Source organism: Labeo rohita, chromosome 23 (assembly GCF_022985175.1).
Source record: "Labeo rohita strain BAU-BD-2019 chromosome 23, IGBB_LRoh.1.0, whole genome shotgun sequence".
NCBI lineage: Eukaryota > Metazoa > Chordata > Actinopteri > Cypriniformes > Cyprinidae > Labeo > Labeo rohita.
In genome coordinates this window covers 5,681,460-5,698,701 of record NC_066891.1, presented here as the reverse complement: position 1 = coordinate 5,698,701, position 17,242 = coordinate 5,681,460, and the positions used below count along the sequence as shown (strand labels likewise).

Below are 17,242 nucleotides of genomic sequence, written 5' to 3'. Positions count from 1 at the left end.
ACATTTATCCATAAGCATTTCTGAATGCCAGGGTTAAAGTTTAAGGTAGAGTAGTTCACCAGGTACACTACCACTTTAAAGTTTGGTGTCTGTACGTTTAAGCGTTTTTGAAGTCTCTCACGCTCACAAAGACTGTATTTATTTATACAGTTGAAAAAATACACCATTAAAATGGAATTTTCAGCAAAACTGAAGCTTTTTCACAGAGTGTATATGTGGCATAAATGCATTTCGGTTTACTTTTACATTTATTCATAACCATATCTGACTGCCAGATGTAAAGGGGTGCTATTATGCTTTTTCACTTTTTGAATTTTAGTTTTAAAGTGTGTGGTGTGCATCTTTGGGCATAAAAAAGATCTACAAAGTCCACTCCAAAGGGAGATATTTCGTTTTTAAAAAATCTCTTTTCAACAACTACAACTAAGGGCTCCTTTGGACTACATGTCCCAACGCGGTCCATAGAATATCATTACATTAAATTTAATGATAAATTAATGATTAAATTCCACCTACGGAAATTCGAATTGTTGGGGGTGTGTAGGGACGAGGACTTCAGCGATGCAGCGCAGAGAGCCACTTCAACGAGCCGCAGCGTGACGGGTATAAACACAAGCACTGACTAGAGGGGCGGCCGCTCTGTAACGAGCTGTAACGTGCCGTAATGAGCTGTAACGTGCCGAAACACATGCCGAAACCACGATCTACTCCGGTTGCCGCGTCGGAGTCGTAACGTGCCGCAGACGTGTGCAGTATGTGGTAAGAGATTTATTCATCATACAGTGTAGATAGCTTCACTTATAACGCGAGTGCTTTTTAAAATGTATAAACTTACACTAGAATAAGGATAGGACTCAACACTACTGTAGCGTATTATTTACTCACCCTCCATGCATCCTAGGTGTATATGACTAGCTTCTTTCAGACAAATGCAATCGCAAAGTCTAATAAAGTCTAATAAAGTGCATCCATCAATAATAAAAAGTGCCTCACAAGGTTCCCAATGCGTTTTTGTAAGAAAATTATCCATATTTAAAACGTAAGATTCACTCTTAATCTAGTTTGCGCTAACTGCTTTGACAAGGCGCGTGTCAGTACTGAAGCACCATCTAAGCTGTTCGCCAATTGCAACGCACTGGGATAGTTAACCAGTCATAACACATTTCCTTTTTTCGGAAGGCGGGCCTTCATTAAACCCGGAACTAATCAAGCCTTTAGTGCCAGGCTGGGAGAAATGTATTGTAATAATGTAAATTATGTCAAAAATAATGCGTTTTTCAAACCACCAAGCATGAGAGCATGTTCTAGTACACCCCAAAACAAAATCAAGACTTCGAAAAAGAGCATAATAGGACCCCTTTAGTTTAAACTAGATTAGTTCACCAGGTACACTACCGTTTAAAAGTTTGATGTCTGTAAGATTTTTTTTTTTTTTTTTATATTTTTGAAGTCTCTCACACTCACAAAGGCTGTATTTATTTATACAGTTAAAAAATACACTTTTAAAATGGAATTTTCAGCAAAACTGAAGATTTTACACAGACTGTATATGTGGCATAAATGTATTTTGGTTTACTTTTAAATTTATTCATAAGCATATCTGAATGCCAGGTTTAAGGTTTAAGATAGATTAGTTCACCAAGTACACTACTATTTAGAAGTTCGGTCTTCGTAAGATTTTTAAAAATGTTTTTGAAGTCTCTCATGCTCACAAAGTTTGTATTTATTTATACAGTTAAAAACACATTTTAAAAAGGATTTTTAGCATCATTACTCCAGTCTTTAGTGTCCTTTAGAAATCATTCTAGTATGCTTAATTAAGAAACATTATGAAACATTTCTTGTTATCAGTTTTGAAAAGAGATGTTCTGCTTTTTTTGACACCTTTTGAAGATCTTTGATGAATAGAAAGTTCAAAAGAACAGCATTTATTTGAAATACAAATCTTCTATAACATATTAACGTCTGCACTGTCACTTTTGATCAATTTCATGTATCCTTGCTGAATGAAAGTATTCATTTCTTTGAAACAATCCTACTCATCCCAAACTTTTGAACATCAGTGTTTTTACCGGTGGTGTTACCTAGGACTATTAAATACTTCTCCAGTTTGCCCTCCATCTCCTTCTTCCTCCTGTGACCCGGTGGTGGTGCGCGAGTCGCTGTCATAGACCTCATTCACTTCCTCCTCCGTTATGATGTCAAACGCCCCATCATCCGGTTTCTCACTAGGATCTGTAACTGCAAGTCAGGACACAGGAAGGTATCAACTTTAGTATGACAACAGCCCATGAGAAATGTATGAAGTAGAATGGCAATTGGCATTAAAGGAATATTTCACCCAAAAATGAAAATTCTGTTATTAATTACTCACCCTCATGTTGTTCCAAACCCATAAGACATTTGTTTAAAATAAAAAATGACTTGAATTTGAATTTTGTTGATGTCCTTATCTTTTTGGGTCTTGAACATGTCAGTTGCATTACTGTCTATGCAGGGTCAGAAAGCTCTCGGTTTTTATCAAAAATATCTTAATTTGTCTTCCAAAGACAAACAAAGGTCTTACAGGTTTGGAACAACATAAGGGTGAGTAATTAATGACAGAATGATTTTTGGTGAACTATCACTTAAACATATGATAAAAATTCTAAAATCTGGTAAAATCTTACTAAACAAGTTCCTTAGTGAGCGTACCTCATAAAAAAAAAGTAGTGTTGTCAAACGATTAATCGCACTTCTTGTTTACATAATCTATGTGTGTGTACTGTGTATATTTATTATGTATATATAAATACACACATATGCATGTATATATTTAAGAAAAATGTTATGTTTTTACATTAAATATATTTATACAGAATATAAATTATATGAATACAAATATATACATGTAAATACATGTAAATATTCTCAAAATATATACTGTATGTGTGTGTATTTATATATGTGACCTTGGACAACGAAACCAGTCTTAAGTAGCACGGGTATATTTGTAGCAATAGCCAAAAATACATTACATGGGTCAAAATTATCGATATTTATTTTATGCAAAAAATCATTAGGATATTAAGTAAAGATCATGTCCCATGAAGATATTTTGTGAATTTCCTATCGTAAATATATTAAAACTTAATTTTTAATTAGGAATATGCTCTGCTAACAACTTCATTTGGACAACTTTAAAGGCGATTTTCTCAATATTTAGATTTTTTTAACAAATAGTTGTATCTTGGCCAAATATTGTCCTATCCTAACAAACCATACATCAATGGAAAGCTTTCGGATTATGTATAAATCTCAGTTTCACAAAAAAAGGCCCTTATGACTTGTTTTGTGGTTCAGGGTCACAAATACATAATAAATACACACAGTACACAGATCATTAATATATGATGGATCCAGTGTTGTTATTTTTAAGAAAAACTATCAAAAATGTAATTTCGTTATTTTCATTAATAGAAACAAAACCTGAAATAAAATAAAATAGATTCACTAAAATGCTAAAACTAAAATAGATTAAAACAATACTCAACTGATCTAAATTCGCTGTTTTAAATTCAATGGCTATAAAGTTTCTAAGTATTGTTGTTCAGGTTTAAATTACTGATGATACATAGATGGCGCTGTCACATGTTACTTTTCTCAGTGCTGGTCAGAATGGAGCAATCACAGTCTGCAATGACTGTATATTGATTTGAGATTGCACAGAGCAGATTTCTATACTTCACACTTTTAACAGATTTTAACAGTTATACTTTCTTTTGTATAAATATCTGCTATACTCTATTCAAATGTCAGGATTTTTATTGCATCAGGCTTTTTTTTTTTAACTATCAGGTGCCTCTAGATAGATTTATTAACAAGCAATATTTGCTGTGCACCAGTGACAGGACTGCCTGTTACAGTCAAGACAAATTTGTGGCATTCCACCTGTCAATTACAATGACGCATGTTAAAAACAAATCTCTCTGTAGCAAAACCCCAGTCTTTTAGCATTCAAGAATGGACTTCTTGGCCATTCAATCCATTCATAAAGACAATCTTAAGACACAAAAGATGAATGCCAGACAGAACAATACATTTAAGCACTTGAAGGTTCTCTCAATCGTATGTGCTGCTATATTCACACACTCAAAATGAAAAACCACTCGTAGCTGACAGCACCTTTGTTATCAGTACTTATGCAGAGAGTTTACATGAAAGAAAAGTAACTTTTACGCTTGCTAAGGGAGCTTTGAGGTCCTCCTAAATGGAAAAAGTTTCTTAAATCTAAAACTTAAAGAATAACAACCCAAGTAATTTTACATTCAAGACCTCCTGGGAAGTTCAAACTTTCAAGACAGAAACTATGATATAATCAAGAATAAAATGGACTATATCATATTTCTCTTTTTTCCACTGTCAGGAGAAAGCTTTTTAGCACTAATGCAACACAGTGAGAAGCAAAGGATGCATATTTGCTGTGTAATTTAAGTTTTATCTGACATGAGAAATGCAAGTTGATTGCACAAGTCTGTTCTCATGAATTAGATAAATTAGTAGTGCTTTCTGGCTACTCTCCATCAATAAAATTCATACAAACTAAACTATTCCATTAACATTCACAGTTCTAACACAATTACAACTTTTAAGGTGGCATTCATTAACTTGTAAGTATTTTTAAGGTCTGTTTTTTGTCTGTATCTGTACCTGTAACTCTTGGTGTGGGTATATAGGGTGGTGGTGGTCGACCGGCAGCATTTGCATGAGGCGGTGGCTGATCCTCTGATGAGCTGTTGAGTTCGGCTTTTGTGAATCTTTCCACCACAGCGTTGTGCTGTGTGTAGCACTCTCGACAGCAGCGCTCCTTCTTTGAGCTTTTTGTCATTACATAATTATTGCTGCAGTAGTAACAGAAGATGCGGCCACACAACCTGGCAGGAACGAAGTATAACATAAGTTTAAATACTGGGTACAAAAAAAAGAACTTTTTAAAGGGGTCATCGGACGCCCATTTTCCACAAGTTGATATGATTCTTTAGGGTCCTAATGAAAAGTCTATAATATACTTTGGTTAAAAATTCTCATTTGTTGTGTAAAACAACACCCTTTTTACCTTATCAAAATAAGCTCTGCAAAAATCAACCCATTCTGATGGATTGTTCCTTTAAATGCAAATGAGCTCTGCTCGCCCCGCCCCTCTCTTCTCTTTGTGGAGTGACAAGCCTGTTTACTTTAGCTGCATTTAGCCACGAAATTTGCTAACTAGCTCGCTGTTAGGAAAGGCGATTGTAGAGATTCATAAGAAAAACCCTAATACTCACTTCTGCTGTAGGTAAAGCTGGATCACGAATGATTTGCATGAACATAGACACATTTATGTAGATCGGGAGGCGCATTCCCTTCACAAACAAACGTAATCCACGGCATCTTCAGCGGCTCAGATGTCGGGAGTAAATGACGACCACTATGTTCATTATTACATCCAGCAACACAACACCTCAATCACTCAATCTGAGATATTCTTGTCTAACTTACATCCCTGCTCTGGCATCAAAACAATGGAGGTCGGACTGTTACAGATTTAGGGCGGGTCTGAGGTAAGACGCTCATGTCAATCAACTATCGTGGGAGCGGCCTCTGACGGTTTTGTCTTGCAATTCTGCCTTTATAACCTGCAATAAGAGTTTATATCACACAATTCTGAGAAAAAAGGTAGAATTGCAAGTTTGTATCATGCAATTCTATGAAAAAGTCAAAACTGTGAGATAAAAAGTCATAATAACCTTTTTTTTATTTTATTTTTGTCAGTATAAATAGTGTAACAGATAATGTTTGGCAAATCATTTTTCAGGTCTTAAAATATGAATTATATCATTTTTTATAAATAATATAAAAATAAGTACTGAAAACAGCACAGTATTTAAAGGAACAGTTTGTCCAAAATGAAAAACCAAGGGATCCTCTGCAGTGAATGGGTGCCGTCAAAATGAAAGTCCACAATAATCATAAAATATCACAATAATCCACAAGTAATCCACACCACTCCAGTCCATCAATTAACATCTTGTGAAGGAAAAAGCTACGTGTTTGTTAGAAACAAATCCATCGCTGATGCGTTTTAACATTAAACTTTTGCTTCTGGACAAAATAAAGCCCATAATCCATAATAACACTTCCTCCAGTCTCCTTCCTCTCACAACAAAATCCACTGACATATTTGTTTTGGACTGTTGTTTAGGAATGTTTTCACTTGTAACAAGTGTTGGATTTGTACATATTTCTTCCCTGATTCAGACGAGGTGACTTTTTCACTGGAGAAAGCACTATTAAGGACATGGGATTTACAACTTTAAAAAAAATCTTAATGATGGATGTGTTTCTTACAAACATACAGCTTTTCATTTCACAAGACATGGATGAACTAAGGTGGTGTGGATTACTTGTGGATTATTGTGATGTTTTTATCAACTATTCTGACGGCACCCATTCACTGCAGAGGATCCATTAGTGAGCAAGCGATGTAATGCTACATTTCTTCAAATCACTTCCCATAACGAAACTCATCTGTATCTTAGACGACCCGAGGATGAGCAAATTATTAGTAAATTTTTAGTTCTTAGTGAACTGTTCGTTTAATGTGCTCAAAGAATTGCAATAAAACCTCAGGAAGTGTCTAAAAGACCTGAGGTGAGGATTGACTGAGAATGAATTGCTCCCAGTGATGGTGTTAATTTGCATGTTTTGTCTGCATTGTTTCAGCCAGATTGACTAAAGTCATTATGCAGATCAGGTAGCAAAGCAAACAGCCAAAAATGTGTTGTGTTTGCCCAGGAAAAAAGACGTAAACACCTCCAGAGTTAAACCTGCACAACAAAAAGTATTTGGACACTCAAAACTTAGTTACAAATGTATGCATATATTTGCATTATTCAACAAAAGATTCAAAACGCACAGTACTTTTTACAATACACTTTGTTTCAAAAGAAAGTTTAATTTAATTTCAAGAAATATCACCATTTTCCAGCCAAACATTTAGCATTGTTTAGTGATATACTAACGTGGCATTAATATGCATATTTATTTTTCTGCAGTTTTTGCATGTCACTTCACATCTAACTTGAGATCAGCGTGGGTGTTTGCAAGATTGCCCACCTGCAGTGATGGCGCCGCAGCCACCATGTGAACTGGCCCTGGCAGCCCAGGCAATGTGTGGCCTCTTTATCCACCAGCCACCACTGCTCCTCGGCTCTCAGCTTCTGCTCAAACTCCAGAGCATCCGACTTCTGCCACAGAGCATCCTTATCCCTGAAGAACAGAAAGAAAGGATGAGATGAGAAACAAAGAAAGACTCAGAATCTCTTTGATTCTCTTTTGTCTCTTGGGGTCCTCAATGTCGTACGGCACTTTTCATGTTTCTTTTCCTTTTCATGTCAAGGATAACGTTTTATAACATCTGCAGCTGTTTGATTATGTGAATCACACCGAACTGCATATTTCATCAAAATATAAAAGCTTATGTAAGTTCCTGAATATCTCACACACTTTTGTGGAAACAGCACCTTTATATTTGTTTGACTGTTTTCGGCTTAGTTTTGTTTTGCATTGAGAATTAAAGTGAATTACCTTACAGTCCATGACAATGTAATAAGCCATGCACTTAAAAAGAGCAAATAACAAACCAACATCTGCTTGTGTGTGAGTGTGGCAGGAATGAATTAAAATGAGACAGAATGGGCTCTTGACCTGCTTTTATGTGTGCTTCTTGTATTTTGATATACAAACACTTCACATAGCCATTATCAGTTTTTCTTAACATCTCATTGAGAATTCAGGTAGCTTCATCTGTGAAATAGTTTTTAGTCTTTTTTTAGTTTCTCTCCCCTGAAGCTTTTTATTTCAAGTAGCATAAGATGACATGCAAGACCAAAGTAAAAGAAACTGATGGGTTTCATTCATCGTTAAGAGAAATTATTGAAAAAAAAGGTTACATTACTTACTTCTACAACTAAAATCATCCAATCATTTTCATTTGAAAAATATTTTAAAACAAAATTAACAACTTTAAAAATTAACTAAATTAAAACTATTTAACTATTTTAAAACAAAAAGAAAAGTTCATACAGATAGTGAAAAAAAAAATTTTTTCAAACACTACTTTTTTGATTTTCAAGGACTTTAGAGATCTTAACTTCTATTTCAAATTCTAAACAAAGAGAAAAAGTTAAATAAAAATATACTCTTTTTTTTTTTTATAACTGTAAAAAACTGTAAAAAAATGGTTTGATGTTAGGCCTACTGTTTAAGAAAAAAAAAATCAGAAAAAAAGAATTGCGATTTGAAGTTGAATCAAATGATTCGCGATCCACCATTTAAATTCCCAAACTGAATCAAATGATTCGCGATCCGCGATTTGAAGTTCCGATCTGAATCAAACTATTCGCGAATCATTATTTCAGATCAGGATACAGATCTGAAATGATGATCTTGATCTTCACCCATCACTACGTGCTTTTTAAAAATCATTACAAGCAATGTTGAAATTCTAAAATGAATGGCTTTTTATTTTGATCTGTTTTTGCTAGTGAATCGCTTGAAATGAATGATCAAAGTCGCGAGTTTAAATAAGCGGTTACTTCCAGCGTAAATGACTCAATTGATTCGGTTCATCTGTTCTTCTTTACGCGACACTATCAGTACTACTACTTGCTTAGCTTGATTGTTTTCTGACATTAACTGAAATAAGCAAAAAAGGTATGATGTTTTATGAATTGCAAGAAAAGATATGTGCTTAAAGAGTTGTTTCACAGATACATTGTCTTTCAATAATTGAAGCACTTTTCAAGTACCTCTTCAGGAATATTAATATTTTCGAGGGTTTTTAAGACCTTCAATAAAAAAAAAATTCAAGCACTTCAAACACTTCAAGCACCTTGTACTTACCCTGTTTAAAACAACAACAAAAGAGTATTATTTTGCATCGAAACTATTTAAAATTTTTTAAGAATTCTCAAAATGACAAAGTCAAATTAATCACACCAAGAGGGAAATAAATCATGCTCAGGAATGAATATGTTTTATATAAATGCACTGAATCATTTTTTATGGCAAAACATCCTAGGTGTGACAGAGCTTTATGAACATGACTAGACATGTTAGGAAAACTGAACAAAGTTACCTAACCTATTATCATAAAACACCCTAGCTAATTCAAAACAATGAAGTAACCTTGTTGTTAGGTAAGCAAAAAGAAGTTAACCCTGAAGTGCAAGGCAATATACAAACCTAATAAGTTCAATGAGCCGTTCCTCCAGGTTTACTTTGGTTTGTCCCAGATCCTCCAGCTCAGCAGACATGCGAACATGCTGATTCTGAGTGTCTGTCAACACCTGATCCAATTTCTGTTTCAATTCCTCCTTCTCTTTCTGTACCTCACTAAGAGCCTCTCTGGTACTGAGGGCGAGAGAACAAGAAAATAGAAGTTCATCATAATGCATACAAATATAACCTAACCAATAATTACTAAAACTGAATCTCATCCAGGGCCCAAGAAATCCTTATGAAGATCCATTTGGAAATCCATTAGTGATGGCTTTTATACATGCAGATCCATTATCTGTGATGCATTAACCCTTTTATTGTGTTTTTGAGCGTTCACCTTGATACACTTTCTTGCAGTTGCTGCGCCTCGCTCTCTTTCTCACGCATCAGAGTCTCACTGTCAGTGATGTGAGAGTCTTTCTCCTCAATCAGACGAGAGTATTCAATATTTACTGCCTAAACATGCAAAACAAACAGCCAAATGCATGAACACAATCTGTACACAGAAGCATCAAACATTTGGATAAACTGACAATGCACTGTAGTTATTTTGTCTCATTTTGTTTGATTTTATCTGGATTTTCATCTCGGTTTAACTCATTACTGTATTATTGAGCATTTAACAATGTATTAGCATAAACAAAAATGTACCATAACTAATCTTTTTTGAACATGTACCATGGCAACGCTTCCAAAAATGATGATGCACAATTGGAAGAACATTATTTTAGAAAATAATTACAGTGGCATTTGTACTCTAATTGACAAATATCTGCAGGTAACAGTCTGCAATGTTCCTAATTATAGACTTAATGAGAAGCAAATCATTCATCACTGTCTGGCAATTAACCCCAATCTCTCGTCTTCTGTTCTACTGTCTCGCGCAGCGGGTCTCCAATGAAAGAGAACAAAAGGAGCAGCGAGAGATCAGACATTCATCACCTACTAATATCAGTGTTATCAGCCAACAGAGAAGAATATTAATCATTCACATGCTGGTATGCAAAAAGTATCTGATGATCATGTTGATCACTGAAATGAAAGTATTAAAAGTAATGCTGTTAATCTATCCTCACCTGGCTCAACATTTACATACCTCTAACTCTGATAATTTGGTCTCCAGCTCAGATGTGTTCTTCAACTCCAAGTCTAGCTGAGTTTTCAAACCCTCAATCTCTTTATCAAGGCTCTAGGTTAAAAAATAACAATAATTATATCAAGAAATTATACATATAGTATTAAAAAAAGAAATAAAGTGCTTGAATTATGACCAGTTTCTCTCACTTAACTGTAAATTTACATACAGTCCATAAGAGAAAATAATAGTTGAATTTATAAAATGACCCTGTTCCAAAGTTTACATATACTTGATTCTTAATACTATGTTGTTCCAGAATGATCCACAGCTGTGTTTTTTTGTTTAGTGATAGTTGTTTATGAGTCCCTTGTTTGTCCTGAAGTTAAACTGCCTGCTGTTCTTCAAAAAAAATCCTTCAGGTCCCACAAATTCTTTGGTTTTTCAGCATTTTTGTGTTTTGGAACCCTGAGATCCATCTTTTCACACTAATGACAACTGAGGAACTCATTTGCGACTATTACAGAAGGTTCAAATGCGCACTGATGCTTCAGAACGAAAAACAATGCATTAAGAGCTGGGGGGTGAAAACTTTTGAACCGATTGAAAACGTGTACATTTTTCTTATTTCGCCTAAGTTCCATATTTTTTCATGTAGTACTGCCCTTCAGATGCTACAGAAGATAGTTACATGTTTCCCAGAAGACAAAAAAAAGTTAAATTTAGCCTGATCTTCAAATTCTAAAAGTTTTCACACCCCAGCTCTTAATACATAATTTTTCCTTCTGAAGCATCAGTGAGTGTTTAAACCTTTTGTAATAGTTGCATATGAGTCCCTCAGTTGTTTTCAGTGTGAAAAGATGGATCTCAAAATCGTACAGTCATTGCTGGAAAGGGTTCAAATACACAAAAATGCTGAAAAACCAAATAATTTTTGGGACCTAAAGGATTTTTTTGAAGAACAGCAGGCAGTTTAACTGTTCAGGACAAACATGGGACTCATGAACAACGATAAAAAAAAAAAAAAAACACACACACACACAGCTGTGGATCATTCAAGTAACTCAGCATTAAGAATCAAGTACAACTTTTGAACGGGGTCATTTTTATGAATTCAACTATTATTTTATCTACATGTAAATGTATTTTATGTGAAATATCTTATTCAGGTCTGTACTAAATAAAAAATAACATGCATTTTGTATGATCCCTCCTATTTTGATAAGATAACCTCAACTATTTCTGTTTTATATTTCTTCTATTAGTAAGTACTAGATAAAAAAAAATAAAAACACAGCAGATATAAAATGGACATCAACAGCAAAGTCTAATACATTTTATGTATTTTGCATTATGAGTGTTACCATAGAAACAACTTGTTTCAGAGTAGCGTTGTCAACTTGTAATTATGGTAATTCTACCATGACATGAGTGCAGCATAAGTATTTGACAGAACAGATATGAAGTGATAATGACTGATAATTCTAAACTCCTTTTACCTTTATCTGGTTTTTGAGAGTCATGCTCTCTGTGCTCATCTGAAATTTCACTGCGGCAATCTCTTCTCGAGCAGCGTCCCTTTCACCCTCCGTTTTGTCCAACAGCTCCTTTAGCTCCAGCACAGTTTCTGAAAGTTTCTCCGTCTGCTGGAGCTCTTCTTGCAAACTAGAGTTTTCTTGGTGAAGAGCCACCAAGCTAGCATTAAGCCGCTCTGTTTCCTTTACTCCCTGCTGTTGAAGCTCCTGGATCCGAGCAGCTTCGGCAGCCCATTGTTCCCGTGCTTCTTCCCGCTCTGCGGTGAGCTTGCAAATTGTCATTCCCAACTCTGCCATTTCTGTGTTGACCCGATGGAGACCATCTCGAGTCTCAGCATTCTCCAGAACCAACTTTTCATTGTGGGCTTTGAGCTCTGCCAGCTCCTCTTGGACTGAAGCAAGTTCAGCAGATGTTTTCTTGCATGTGGACGTCTCCTGATTCAGTTGCAAAGTTATGGCATCTACCCGTTCGCTAGACTGCAGCAGCTCTTTAACATGCAGTCGATTCTGCTCCTCCGTCTGCTTCTTCAACTCCTCAGTCAACGTTCGTAGTTCTGCACAGGAAGCCTCTGTGACATCCAGCCTTGCCTGGGTCTTGTCCTTTTCTTCCACAGCACTGTGAAGTTTAGCCCTGAGATCAAGCACCTCCTCTTGAAGCCTAGAAACCTCCTTCATGCTCAGTCCCAGCTGATCTTCCAGTAGAGTCACTTTTGAGGCCATCTCTTGGGTTTCTTTAGCATGGCATGAACTCTGCTCAAGTTGGACCTTCTCTGCAGCTGTCCTCTGGGCCTCAAGAGTTTTAATCATCTCTGTTTGTTTAACAAACGCTCTTTCTGCCTTGGTCTTCTCCACTTCCAAATCCCTCTCCCGACCTTCAAGTTCTTCCACCCTTCCCTGAAGCTCCTCACAGAGCTTCTCCCGATCCTCCAGTTGGGAATCCTTATCTTTAAGCTGCGAGGTCAAGTTTGTCTCATTGCATCTTGCAGCACCAAGACTCTTCTCAAGCTCAGCAATCTGGCTGTTTATGTTTCGTATCTCCTCCTGCATGGTTGTGAGAGATGCTTTAAGAGTGACCTGAACCTCCATGAGGTCCTTGTTCTCCAGTTTCAGTTGGCGAACTGAATTTTCGGATTCCTCCAAATGCATGTTGGCCTTATGCAGTTTTTCATCCAGGCTTCTGTTCTCCTCTCTGAGTCGCTGCTCTCGTTCATCCACAGTCACTTTGGCATCATCAATTTGCGCTCGCAACTGCTTCTCCGAAGCCTTCAATCCAGCCAGCTCGCTCTCTAGGGATGATTTGTTTTCAAGCAACTCCTTTTTGGTTTCTTCATTCTTGTTCACCGTCTGGAGGAGCTTGCTGTTTTCCTCCTTTAGATTGGCACAGCTATCTTTGTATTCTCCAATCTTCTTGGCCTGATCTTTGACGTTGTTCTCCAATTCAGATATGGTTTCTTTCAGATTCTGTTTGTCGCTTTTAAGCTTCTCCGTTTCCTTTTCCAAAAACTGGACTCTCTTGGTACTGGAGAGAAGATTGGACTCCTTAGTTTTCAGCTGCGTCCGCAATGTTTGCACTTGCTCTTCCAGACCACTCAACTTCTTCTCAAGCTCTTCTTTATCCTCTTGCATTTCCTTACGCTCCACTTTGGCCTGCTGCTCCATGGTTTCCAAAGAGTGCTGAAGATCTTGCAGTTGCTTCTGCAGATTGCTGGTCTCTTTCTCTCGCACTGCAAGTGCACCTTGTAGTTTGTCCATGACATTACGGTGCTCCCCTGCCTTGGTTTGCAGTTGTTCACCTTTCTCCATCCAAGCTGCCATTTTCACCTCAGCCTCTTTGAGTGCTTCATCCTTCATCCTGACTTTCTCAGCCAGCTGTTCCGCCTGCCTCCTCCTCTCTTCTCCTTCTGCCACAGCATCTATCCTTCCCTTCTCAGATTCTTTCAATTCATTTAACAGCTCATGAATCTTCTGGGCGGAGCTGAAGTCACTGGCAGCCCTCTGGCCTTTCTCATCCAATACTCCATCTAACCTTGCCATCAATTCCTCATTTTTTCGCTCTGCTGCTGCCAACATGTCTTGGAGGTCCTTATAGGAGGCCTCTCTCATGGTCTCGTGTCCCCGCAAGACATCCAGCTCACGGGATAGTGCTCGTTCACTCTCAGCTAGCACCTCAAGGTTCCTTTGTAGCTCCTGATGGTTACCTTGGGCAGCTAGAGAGACATCCAGCTGCCTTTGGAGCTCTACCACAACCCCGCGGAGTTCACCTGCCTCACCACCTAACTGCTGAACCTGGTTGAGAAGCTCTCTTTGCTTTAATTCAGACTGGTCCAGCTCCAGACGGAGTTCGTCCATAGCACTGATGGAAGAATCATTTAGACCACTGGAGTTTTGTACAGACATGTCTGATAGAAGCCCAGGTCCGAAGTCTGGACTCCCAGGGAACTCATGGGCCTGCTGCAAGGTTTGACAGAAAGTTTGTGAGAGGGAATATACATATATACATACAAAAAGAAGGCTTCAACTCTGCAGATCTGAGAGAAACACTGCCATCTACTGGATATAAAACAGTAGTGTTCATTGTTTAAATGTAAGTTTAGAGTGATGACAATAGGTGTGCTGGTACCTGTGAGTATGTGCTGGCCAGGCTGTTGATGCTGGAACTACGACTTGGTGGTTTCCACATGTGACTGGGGGAGCTAGTCATTCCCAATGTCCTCCTGTGACACATTTTTTAAAATTAACTTAACTGAACATCAATCATATTATTCAAATGCATTCACACACACTATTACCAGTCATGACAAATGGACTGGCAAATGGACTATAAACTAGTAGCATTACTCGTGCGTCACTGTGTTTGTATTAATCTACTTTTGATGTTATATTTATCTTAAAATTGCAGAAATTACAATGTGCTCTTACCTTGCAAAAGTGGGCCATTCTGAGTCAAGATCGTGACCTCTGGATGCCACATCAAACTGAACATCATTCAGCTCATAGAGGTAATTAATGATGTCCACACTGAGATGGGGTTTGAGAAATGGACTCCGGGAATTATACCAGTCACTACAGAAAAAAAAAAACTGTAAAAAGAAGGCATTGGAAAACCTAGTCTAGTTCTCTAATGAGAAATAAAAATTCTGGCGCCCCAAATCTTATTACATTCAGGGTTTCTGCAGGTTATGAAGGTAAATTTAATACTTTTTAATACTATTTAATATGTACTCTGTGTAAATGCTTCCACGTCTGAAAATAAATATTAATTTTTTAAGTCCTTAAAAGGAAAGGCAAATTAAGACAGTTTAAGACTCGGAGAAACCCAAAGTACAGTATTTCAAAAGACTTTCAAAATGTACATTCATTCATGCAAGTGCTTTCAGCTTTTTAACTTAGTTTGCTAGATTTATATACCTACATGCAAATACAAACATCATAGAGAAAAGGGCTCTGCAGTAAAGCACATTGTTTTGGTGTCATACTAATAATATATGTAATTCAGCATTACCCGCACAGTACATACTTTAAGTGCATAGTAAACACATATGAACTGGGATGCAATTTTATACTATGTGTGTATATATATATATATATATATATATATATACATATATATATATATATATATATATATATATATATATATATATATATATACACACAAAATTATGATAGCAAATTACTGTACTGGCCGTATTAATCAAATCTCACAATGGGTTAAGACGCCATGTATTCATCACAAACACTACATTGTCTGACAATTAATTCATCAGCATTAAAAAAAAAAAAGGAAGCTCACATTAAGCTTGTATACGCATGCATAGCACTGACTTATTAATCTGTAATAAGAAGTAATAGTGTTTCTTAAAAACAGGGAAGCCAATTTAAAGAAGTAAAACTCTGCGAGGGAAGCACTCTCAGTATTGTTTCTACTGAATTAAGCTCTGCGTTGTAAAATACTGTAAATAGAACATGCGGAAACGGTACCTAATGTACAAGTTTTTTGCCTTTTTTGGTTTGGATAGTGAACACAGACATCAATACGAATAATCATGTCTCTATGCTGATGGCACAACCTATTTTAGGTGTTATTTCTCATAAGCGCAGAAATGCTGCATGGAAAAGTTGTATGTTTTTGTTAAATTTTAGGACGCAAATGTTGAATTCCAAAGGTCATTTAATGAAATCCTTACAAAATATATATATATATATATATCATATCAAATATCAAAATATTCAAATTACCATTTAAAATTACTTATAAAGTAACAGATTTAATTTACAGCCATGTTTAAAAAACAGTCACACATTGCAGCATATACACAATGTACATATACACATTATGTAATTTTTTAATTGCATGTTTTATTTAGTTTGTAATGTTTGTATTGTCAAGGCTGTTTTTACTATGCAAAGCACTTTCAGAAGCTACTTTTAAAGGTCCAGTAATAGTTGATTATTATTACATTTATATGTCAAATGTCCATATTGTATACAGAACTTATCAAAAGTTTAGAAACATTAGGATTTTTAAATGTTTTTGATTAAATCTCAAGTCCATAAAGGCTGCAATTATTGGATCAAAAATACAGTAAAAACAGTAATATTGTGAAATATGGTTACAATTTGAAATGACGGTTTTCTATTTGAATACAATTTAAAATGTAATTTATTCCTGTGATGCAAAGCTGAATTTTCAGTATCATTACTCCGGTCTTCCACTCTACTTTGCTGCTTAATATCTTGTGGATTTTTTCAGGATTCTTTGATGAATAGAAAGTTTAAAAGAACATAACTTATTTCAGATAGAATCTTTTGTAACATTAGAAATGTTTTACTGTCATTTTGAACAATTTAATGCATAATTGCTGAATAATTTAATTTAACTTTAATTTCTATTTAAACACACACACACACAAATAAAACAAACATTTGAATGGTTTCTGCATAATTAAGAAGCACACGGGCAATTCCATGCAAAAGTCATCCTTACCATGAAATTTTTTAACCAAAAGAATAAAACCCTGTTTAACTTGTGCATTTAGGTCTCTATTTTACTGCATTAACATGCTTTAATAGAAATTTGAAGGAAATCGCTATGTTTATCCACCACATATGAGGGGTGCACCTAAGTAAAATGACATTTTCATTCAACATTTTCATTCTCATTCATCTTTTCAAATGAGAGATCAAAGACTGCTCATTTTTTAATTCAGTTATTAACTCACTTTGTCTAAACAGCGATGATTTTTTGATTTATAAGCACTAGGTTTATAAGGGCAGGGCGCTTCAGCGCTGTGTCACACCCGTAACATTTTAAAGATTAAGTTTATATCAT

General features: G+C 36.0%; 1 protein-coding gene across 3 annotated transcripts in view; it reads right to left on the bottom strand.

Annotated features, from left to right (window-relative positions):
• Positions 1 to 17,242, bottom strand: part of fyco1a (FYVE and coiled-coil domain autophagy adaptor 1a) — a 35,030-nt gene that overhangs the window by 9,578 nt on the left and 8,210 nt on the right. For all 3 annotated transcript variants that reach the window (XM_051096365.1, XM_051096368.1, XM_051096367.1), the window contains exons 6-14: positions 14,830 to 14,973; positions 14,531 to 14,624; positions 11,875 to 14,361; positions 10,397 to 10,489; positions 9,638 to 9,756; positions 9,265 to 9,432; positions 7,135 to 7,287; positions 4,690 to 4,913; positions 2,085 to 2,241 (exon numbers count right to left, since the gene is read on the bottom strand). In XM_051096365.1, the coding sequence (XP_050952322.1) occupies positions 2,085 to 2,241; positions 4,690 to 4,913; positions 7,135 to 7,287; positions 9,265 to 9,432; positions 9,638 to 9,756; positions 10,397 to 10,489; positions 11,875 to 14,361; positions 14,531 to 14,624; positions 14,830 to 14,973 (3,639 nt within the window). The remainder of the gene's footprint in view (positions 1 to 2,084; positions 2,242 to 4,689; positions 4,914 to 7,134; positions 7,288 to 9,264; positions 9,433 to 9,637; positions 9,757 to 10,396; positions 10,490 to 11,874; positions 14,362 to 14,530; positions 14,625 to 14,829; positions 14,974 to 17,242) is intronic.